The sequence below is a fragment of the Symphalangus syndactylus genome, chromosome 8, assembly GCF_028878055.3.
Source record: "Symphalangus syndactylus isolate Jambi chromosome 8, NHGRI_mSymSyn1-v2.1_pri, whole genome shotgun sequence".
In the NCBI taxonomy this organism is placed as follows: Eukaryota; Metazoa; Chordata; class Mammalia; order Primates; family Hylobatidae; genus Symphalangus; species Symphalangus syndactylus.
The window spans coordinates 20,552,203-20,562,175 of NC_072430.2; the positions used below are offsets into that span (position 1 = coordinate 20,552,203).

The window sequence follows — 9,973 nt, forward strand, 5'->3', positions numbered from 1 at the left end:
TTTAAGGTAAAACACCACATCTCAAAACCATAATCAACGTTTACTAAGCAGCAATTCACTACAAAAACTCCAAATTTTAAAATCTGAGAATCAAAATCTCTCATAGTTCTGTTATCTTTCCTAAAGGTTATCTACTACATTGTTTTTCACTGACAACAACAAAAAAATTTTACTTAAATCACAGACAGTTGGGGTGGGGTGGGGTGCAGTGTTCAGAAAACCACCAGACAGTGTTCAGAAAACCACCAGAGGCCAGGCGTGGTGGGCCTGTAATCCCAGCACTTTGGGAGGCCAAGGCAGGCAGATCACCTGAAGTCAGGAGTTCGAGACCAACCTGGTCAATACGGGGAAACTGTCTCTACTAAAAATACAAAAATTAGCCGGATGTGGTGGCATGGGCCTGTAATCCCAGCTACTCGGTAGGCTGAGGCAGGAGAATCACTTGAACCTGGGATGCGGGGGTTGCAGTGAGCCGAGCTAGCACCACTACACTCCAGCCTGGGCAACAGAGCAAGACTCCATCTCAAAAACAAAAAACAAAAAAACAGCAGAGGTGCTGCATGGGCAGCTCATATCACCACTGAAAAGTCTACTTCATCTTGGGGCAGCTGTTCTCAGGCAGGATTTCTCAAGTTTTCAAACATTTTGGTCTCAGGACCCCTTTACAACTCTTAAAATGTATTGAGCACTCCAAAGAGCTCTTACTGACATGCATTATGCTTACCAATATCCACTGCATTGGAAATTATAACTGAAGAACTTTTAAAGTATTTATTCATTTAAATAACAAGAAACTCATTACATGTTAACACAGCTTTAAAAAACTATTTTCCAAAACAAAAAATTTAGTAAGAATGGCATGCTTTTGCATTTCTGTAAATCTCTTTAATTCTGGCTAAACCAAAGATGGCTGGATTCTCATAGCTGCTTCTGCATTCAATCTGTTGCAATAAATTGTTCTAGTTGAAGCATATGAAGAAAACCTGGCATCAAACCAACATTATAACTGTTTCTTTTTGTTTTGTGGAGACGGCTATGTCACCCAGGCTGGTCTCGAACTTATAAGCTCAAACAATCCTCCCACCTCAGCCTCCCATAGTGCTGGGAGCAACATTGTAACTGGAAAAGAGGAGTATTTAGTCTTTTCAATTAATTATGAGTAGTCTTCTTTGTTACGACACCAGAACTCCACAAGAGGCAGTTTTGCAAAGATTAGTTACAATATGAAGTTAAAACCCTATTAATAAACCCTCAGTACTCTGTTGCATTAAAATCTGGTTTACCTTGCACTCTGAATGTACCCTTGAATGCACATATGATTTTATTACATCACAAATGGTCATTTGGAAAATACGGGTTCACTGAATTATACAGGTCTACCAAATATTAAAAAACATTCTTTTTTTAAGCACACATTATACAGCATTAAAACTATATGCGTTAATATTACCACCAATGTCAGCAGAAACATCTTTTAAGTATTGGGAAAAACTGTCAAACTCATGATGGAAAAGCAAGCTTTCTAAAATTCTATATTTTGCTTGAAAGCTCAAATTTTGGCCAGCGGCGGTGGCTCACACCTGTAATCCCAGCACTTTGGGAGGCCGAGGCGGGTGGATCACCTGGCGTCAGGAGTTCAAGACCAGCCTGGCCAACATGGCAAAACCCTGTCTCTACTAAAAATAAACAAAATTAGCTGGGCGTGGTGGTGGGCGCCTGTAATCCCAGCTACTTGGGAGGCTGAGGCAGGATAATTGCTTGAACCTGGGAGGTGGAAGTTGCAGTGAGCTGAGATCACGCCACTGCACTCCAGCCGGCGTGACAGAGCGAGACTCCGTCTCAAAAAAAAAAGACAAAAAAAAAAGAAAGCTCAAATTTTTCACTGGCCAGGAATAGTCAGTTGTTTACCTTGAAGTGACAGACTTGCTTTATTCTCATGTAAGTCTCCTAAATACTCAAATATGAATACCCACAGTTCATCACTTGTTCTTTCAGATAAAAATGGAGCTCCATGAAAACACTAGTTTAGCTCACAAATCAACATACAAGTGCTCCTCAAAACCACCATTCTACTCCCCAGTATACAGCTTCACAAGTACTTTCCGCGGTCACAGTACATTAAAAAGACAAAGTGTCAAGATTTAATAAAATTAACCTCCTTTTACTGTTTCATCAAAAGCTTTTTAGACTGAGTGTGCAGTCTTTAAGAAATAAAAGGACGGCCGGGCGCGGTGGCTCACGCCTGTAATCCCAGCACTTTGGGAGGCCGTGGTGGGCAGATCACGAGGTCAGGAAATCGAGTGAAACCTCGTCTCTTCCAAAAATACAAAAATTAGCTGAGCGTGGTGGCGTACACCTGTAGTCCCAGGTACTTGGAAGGCTGAGGCAGGAGAATCGCTTGAACCCGGGAGGCGGAGGTTGCAGTGAGCCGAGATCGCTCCACTGCATTCCCGCCTGGCGACAGAGCAAGATTCTGTCAAGAATGGAAGGAAGCAAGGAAGGAAGCAAGCAAGGGAGGAAGGAAGGAAATGACTATATACAATACCGGTTCTCTGCCTTGATTGTTCCTATGATGGATACAGCATTTCCCACCACTGCTTTTGCACTATAAGTACAAATGTTGAAAGACAAAACATCTCAATAACATGAAAATAGTTTGAAAATTATGTACCCTCTGAAAGATCTCAGTGGTCCCCCTCCCCAGGCATCCACAGATCACGCTCTGGGAAGCACAGACCATCCACCAGCAGGTACCAGTTCTGCTTGTTACGGCGATGTAAAACTACTACAATTCCCTCTTTTTTGTGCAGCCCCCACAAACATTTTTGCTATTATCTCGCTTAAGCCTTGCAGTAACTCTTTTGGGTAACTTCGACAACTTTCTATGCATGTGGCATAAATGCTACTGATACTGGTTACTCTCCTTTACACCTTTTTATCATACGTGTGATACTCAGAACTGAGCTGATGCCAAAAATATCTGACCAACACAGAGTAGGGCAGAAATACATCTAGTTTCCATAAGGGCATCACACTTTTTGTTAACGCCGTGGTTCTCAACCAGATTTTGCACCCCAGGGCACATCTGGCAATATCTGGAGACATTTTTGATTGTCATTACTGGGGAAATGGAGGGGTGGAGCTCCTGGAATCCAGTAGGTGGAAGCTAAGGATGCTGTTAAACTACAATACACAGGACAGGCACCTGCAAGGAATGAATCTGGCATAAACGTCAATAATGACTAGGTGAGAAACTCTGTTTAATGGATCCAAAGACTATCAAAACTTTCATGGCTCTTAAATCAGACTATAATCTTTTCAAAAGTATGTTTGTAGCTACATATGAAATTTAGACAAAATATGGACACTTGATCAAAATGTTCTGTAATATCCTAAATTTCGATAATTTTGATTTAAATTCATTCTGACAACTCGCCTAGGGTCCATGCCCCAATGCCACTCACCCATCCAAATTTAACACTAGGACAGGTATACCAAAAATGAAAGTCAAACACAATATAGCTGGGAAATCACAATCCAACACATCAAAAAAACAAAATTTATGACAGTGTGACAGCAGTACATGAAAAACAAAGCAACTTAATGAGGAAGAAGCCCTATTTTTCTTTAACTAGGCATTCTTTGGTCTCTCTACTGTTTACTATAGTAACTATGGTATACTTCGTTTTTGAGTCTCGCTCTGTCGCCCAGGCTGGAATGCAGTGGCATGATCAAGGCTCACTGCAGCCTTGGCCTCCTGGGCTCAAGCAATCCTCCCACCTCAATCTCCCAAGTAGCTGGAATTACAGGCATGAGCCACCACGCCCAGCTAACTTGTGTTTTTTGTAGAGATGAAGTTTCGCCATGTTGCCCAGGCTGATCTCAAACTCCTGGCCTCAAGCGATTTACCTGCCTGGGCCTCCCAAAGTGCTGGGATTACAGGCGTGAACCACCACGCCTGGCCCCGTCTTCCATTTTACACACTTGAACTAACTCGCGAAAAGAATTTGAAATACCTAAGGTCTTTCATAGAAATGCATACCTTCCCTCTTCAAAGAATGTTGGGGGAAAGTAGGTATAAAAGTACTTTTAATTCCTAGAAATAAGACACAAATTACTTAATGTTATTTCTTCATTGAAGCCTTTTAAGGTGTACATCTATCATTTTTAATGCTCGTATGATTATCAAAAAAAGAAGTCCCTTTTCAAAGACAGCAAAATGTTAACTGTTAATAACGCAGTCATCACATGACATCACTGCAAACATTGACCTCCTGCTGAACTGAGAAACACCACAAAAATCTGCTTAGACTCAGTTCTCCTAGGGTCTCTCATCATTCTATGAAAGGGAAAAATCAATAAACAGAATCCATGCAGATTCCAAGATTTTAGACATGTACAGTTAATCAAGTCTAACAAACGTTTTCATCACAGAAGTAATATGATAGACTTCTTAATAACATAAGGGGGTGGGTGGGAGCCATGGAAAATCCTTTTAAAATACATAAATTGGGATAGAAGTCATTAAGGTCTGTGCCAAAGTTAGAGTCTCACCTGTAAAGAAACACATTCGCACGCATACATAATTGTAAAACTACAATCGGTGATTATGTGCTAAAGAAATTATCCTTACTTAAAAAAAGACCTGAGTTACTACATTCGATGTCTAGAAACCACAAAAATCTTTATCCTGAATTTAACCAAAACTTTGAGTGTCAATTACATGTTGCGTTTTGAGGCTAAGATGAAGAAAACTCGGTCCCTGGTCTCAAAGAGGCACTCTTGGGCTTCAATATTCAAAAATGGAAGAAATGCAGTCTCACTATTTAGGCCTCTACAATGCCGTATATTCGCAGAAAAAAAAAAAATCCGTAATCTACTGGCAATGAGCTGCCAAATTATATCTCATTATCAGAAAGGGGGAGAGGAGAAAAAACTTTTTAAAAACCCTCTAAGAAAAGAAAAAGGCGCAGTGGCATTAGAAAGTATAAAGAGACTAACTTTAAGCCTTATAACCAGGAAAAAAAAAAGTATCACCAGAGATAGAGAATGAAGGAAACAGAATGAAACCCGGTTACCCCATCAAAACAAAACAGGGAAAGCAATACATAAGTCGTTTCGGAGGAGGGCACCCTGGGAAGAGCCCCCTTCTCCGACCGACTGTGAATGCTAGGGAGGCGGAGGTGGAGGCAGGCGGACTCAACGCTCAAAGCTGGGCTTTTAACTCGTGCTCCTACATTCAGACAAGGTCAGCGGAAAGGGGCTAACTCGGGCAAACAAGACAGGCATCTGGAAATGGGACGAAGAGAGTGAGCAAGCTGAGGCAGACCAGGAACAGAAAAGCAACATCGAATGGGCCCGAGGGGCGCCGAGAGCGAGCCCGAACCCCAAGTGCTGATCCCGCGTGGAGCAGGGTCTCGGTTTCCCACCGCGGGGCAATGTTTTGTTTTGGGGTTGTTTTGGTTTTCTTTGTGGACGGGGCGGAGAAGCTGGAGTGGCCGGGCTAGTTAGAGGTTCCACCAGCTCTTCCAGAAGGGGAAGGCCCCCGGCCCGACGGCAGCCGACCCAGCCAGGAAGGGTCGGGGGACGCGGGAACCCAGCACACGGGGGAAGTGCGGCGGCGAGCGGGCGAGGAAACTGGAAGGTCCCCAGTCCTGCCTGCTTCCTACCAGCGGGGAGGGTCGGGCTCGCGTGCCACCCTCTCCGCCTACCTCTTCCCCTTCCCGGACGCCCCCCAAGGCCCAGCCGGCGAGCGAAAGAAAACAGAATACAAATTACTTACAACGGCATCGTCTCCGGCGCCGGCACCGCCCAGTCACTTCCCCCCCGCAACCGCCGCCGCTGCCGCCCTGGGCATGATCCACTGAGGCGGGAGGGAGGGGGCGGCCTGCCTCAGCCTTGGGTCCAACCCCTCTCCCGCACCGCTCCCGCCGCTTTAAGCGCTTCTCCTCCTTCCCCTTCGTCCTAACATGGCGCCCGAGCGCTACCACAGCAACGTTCTAGAACTGCTGACGCCACCACGCACGCCGTGCGTGCGCCTGCGCACCAGCGCCGTCCGCCGCGAAGCCTCACGGGAAGCGGAGTTCATAGGCCGCCTGCGGCCCGGCAATTACCACCCGGGTCCTCTCACACTTAGCAATGGGTGTCAGATGGTGGAAGGGAACGGTCAGGGTGGCTCCGGGCGGTGAGTTGTCCTTCGGGCGGGGACGCTCTCTTGGGCAGTGCGGCGTGGACGGCGTAAGGAAGAACCTGGAGAGATCCCAAGCCACGAGGCGCCGCTTCCGGCGCATTGTGAGGTCTCACCTTTTCCGCCGCCTGAGATCGCGGCGGCTGCTCTTTCCCGGAGCAGCGTCCCTGGAGGCGCTGCCAGGGGGCTGAGGCACCCACGCGTGCACCGTGTGTACCCCACAGCGCGGCGCTTAGAACGACTCGCATGAGTCGCTGCCTTGGGTTGGAACCGGTTACTCCGCCACTTCGTACTGGACTGCAAAGGCAGCGGTGCCGGCCCCGTGGGATACGGCGAGAGGTGCTTAGCCCAGAGCCGACGAAATCATGTCCCCAGGACTCCCTTTCCCTCCCAGACTGCGTCCCACCAGATGGAGCTTTCCGTCTGTTTTAACCACCAGTGTATTCCTGATGCCTGACCCAGGCGCTGAAATATTTGTTGAACGAATAAATGTGTGGGTTAGGACTGTGACGACAGTCTGCGAATTCTGGAACACGGGCTGATTTTACTTTTGAACAAATGAAGCACTGGAACTTCCTGACAGAGCTGACCTTTTATAGGAACATCAATGGCAGTCACCGCTGGCATTTTAGCAAAGGTTGTCTTGGTCATAATTTCCCCTTGACTGTGTTTCCAGCCCTTAATCTATCTCGGGTGGGACCTGGAAGTCTACCTTCTCGCCACCCTTCGGCAAAAGTTTGAGAAAGTGTTTGAGGCAGAGCCTCCTCTCTCATATTCCCTCCATCTGCGAATTAGAACGAATTATAAGTTCTACGGTGTCACATAGGGGGTTAGTGGAGAGGAGGACGGAAAGAATCAAATACAGGACGCTGCCTTATCCAAAGTTCTAAACTCTAAATGTAATAATGTGCATTTGTGAGTCCTCAGGAAGTTTCACAAAGGCTTTCCCTTTTTTCACAGAATGTCTAGTAGGACTGGTGACTCCAAATGGGAAAAGCACAGGACTTAAACCTGAACTGTCCATTCGTGTAGCCCCTTGGCCACTTAGGGCCACTGAGCACTTGAAATGAGGCTAGTTCGTTTAGGATGCACTGGAAGTGCAAAATACGCACGGGTGTCAGTTCGAGGAATGTGAAATACCTCACTGATCACTTTTTATATTGGTTGCACATTGAAATATTTTGAATGTATTGCAGTAAAGAAAATGTAAGCCGGACACGGTGCCTCACACCTGTGATCCAGCACTTTAGGAGGCTGAGGTGGGAGGATCGCTTGAGCAGGAGTTAGAGACCAGCCTGGGCAATATAGGGAAACTCCTGTCTCTACAAAAAGTTAAAAAAAAAAAAAAAAATTAGCTGGGCATGGTAGTTCCTGCCTGTGGTCCCAATTACTCCGGAGACTGAGGTAGGAGGATCGCTGGAGTGGGAGGTGGAGGCTGCCGTGAGTCGTCATCTCACTACTGCACTCCAGCCTGCGTGACAGAACGAGATCCTGTCTCAAAAAAAATATATACTATTAAAATTAATTTTACCTGTTTTTTTAAATGTGACCACTAGAAAATTTTAAGTTATATATGTGGCCTTCATTTCCATTAAATAGTGCTGATCTGGAAACAGACTTATATTTGATTCTCATTTCTTCCACTTAGTCTCTTTTCCTCGTCATCAAGGTGGCTTTGGCTGGAGACCCAGTAGCATAGTTGTCCCTAAAAGACTGAAAATCTGAGATCCAGATAATTCAATAATGTATTAAGGCTGTGGACTTCAAAGCAGCTTATAAAGATACGCCCTGGGGCCTGGCACAGTGGCTGACTCACACCTGTAATCCTAGCACTTTGGGAGGCAGAGGATTCCTTGAGCTCGGGAGTTCTAGGCCACCCTGGGCAACATGGCAAGACGTTGTCTCTACTAAAAAAAAAAATCAAAAAAATTAGCTGGGCTTGGTGGCACACACCTGTAGTCCCGGCTACTTGGGAGGCTGAGGTTGGGAGGATCACCTGAGGCAAGGAAGTCGACACTGCAGTGAGCCCTGATCATGCCACTGCACTCTAGCTTGGCAACAGAGCAAGACCTTGTTCAAAGAAAAAAAAAATGCACTAACAATGTACTTTATGAATAAAAGAATGGGGACTTTTTCAGCTTATGTTGTCCTCTGCCAGGCATCTCAGAAGGCAGTGAAGAGAGGGACACTAAACATCCATGCTTTTGGTCTATAATTGCTTCAAACTATTTTTGTTTCAGCCTTCCATAGAATGAGGCAGCTAGATAGCACAGCTGATGAATATTTAGTACCTAGAATGTGCTAGATATCACGCTACTTGCCTAAGACATTTAAAAGGAACAATATTGAGGACTGAGGATGGAGTCAAGGTAGACTTCATGTAAGAGGTCACTTCAGACACGTCCTGATATGTTAGGGTTTGGTAAGTGGACAGAAGGAGTAGAAGGGCATCTCAGGTAAGGAGAACAATTTTTAAAAATAAAATGAGGCTGGGCGTGGTGGCTCACGCCTGTAATCCCAGCATTTTGGGAGGCTGAGGCGGGAAGATCACTTGAGGTCAGGAGTTGGAGATCAGCCTGGCAAACATGGTGAAACCCTATCTCTACTAAAAATACAAAAATTAGCCGGGCATAGTGGTGGGCGCCTGTAATCCCAGCTACTCAAAAGCTGAGGCAGGAGAATTGCTTGAACCCAGGAGGCACAGGTTGCAGTGGACTGAGATTGTGCCATTGCACTCCAGCCTGGGCAACAAGACCAAAATTCTGCCTCAGAAAAAAATAATAATAAAAATTAAAACGTGCAAATAATGTATTTGGAGAAAGGGAAACGTTTTAAGTGACTAAACCACAAAATATTTAGTGAGGAGTGGTGAAAATAAAGCTGGAAAGTTAAGTGAGAGGCAGAAGATAAGGGGCATAGTGGTGCACACCTGTAGTCCTCTATTCCGAAGGCTGCAGTGGGAGAATCACCTGAGCCCAGGAAGTCAAGGCTGTAGTGAGCCAAGATCATGCATGCCACTGCGCTCAAGCCTGGGTGACAGAATGAGACCATGTCTCAAAGGGAGTAGGGGGAGATGGGAGAGCATATAATGACTCCATAAACAGACAAAGGAATTATAGATTGTGATAAGCGGCATTAATAAACCAGGCGTTAGAATTGTGGTGGAGGCCAACTTCAGATAGAGAAGGCTTTTCAGAGGAACTGACCTTTGAGCTGAGACCTGAAGTTAATTCTGAGAGATTTTGAATTTTTCTTTTTGTGAATGGAGGAGCCATTGAAAGTTTTAAAACAGGAGTTAGGTTACATTTATATTTTTGAAAAGATGACTGAAAGTGTAAGGAACGAATTTGAACTAGGAGAGGTTTTGAAGCTGGAAGATGGGTGAGGCGGCTCTTGCAATCATTCAGATGAGAAATGAAGTTTGAAATAAGGAAGAGAAAGCCGGGCGTGATGGCTCAAGCCTGTAATGCCAGCACTTTGGGAGGCCGAGGCAGGCGGATCACAAGGTCAGGAGATCGAGACCATCCTGGCTAATCTGGTGAAATCTCGTCTCTACTAAAAATACAAAAAAATTAGCCGGGCGTGGTGGCGGGCGCCTGTAGTCCCAGCTACTCGGGAGGCTGAAGCAGGAGAATGGCGTGAACCCGGAGGCGGAGCTTGCAGTGAGCCGAGATAGCGCCACTGCACTCCAGCCTGGGCGACAGAGCAAGACTCCATCTCAAAAAAAAAAAAAAAAGAAAGAAATAGGGAAGAGAAGAAGGGAGCAATTTGAGAAAGATTTAGAAG

At 45.6% G+C, this 9,973-nt stretch overlaps 1 protein-coding gene across 6 annotated transcripts in view; it reads right to left on the reverse strand.

Annotated features, from left to right (window-relative positions):
• The window catches only part of PAPOLA (poly(A) polymerase alpha), a 68,289-nt gene extending 60,491 nt beyond the window's left edge, over nt 1-7,798 (reverse strand). For all 6 annotated transcript variants that reach the window (XM_055288244.2, XM_055288242.2, XM_055288240.2 and 3 more), the window contains exon 1: nt 5,783-7,798. In XM_055288244.2, the coding sequence (XP_055144219.1) occupies nt 5,783-5,790 (8 nt within the window). In that variant the 5' untranslated portion in view covers nt 5,791-7,798. The remainder of the gene's footprint in view (nt 1-5,782) is intronic.
• Nucleotides 7,799-9,973: the final 2,175 nt, after the last annotated feature.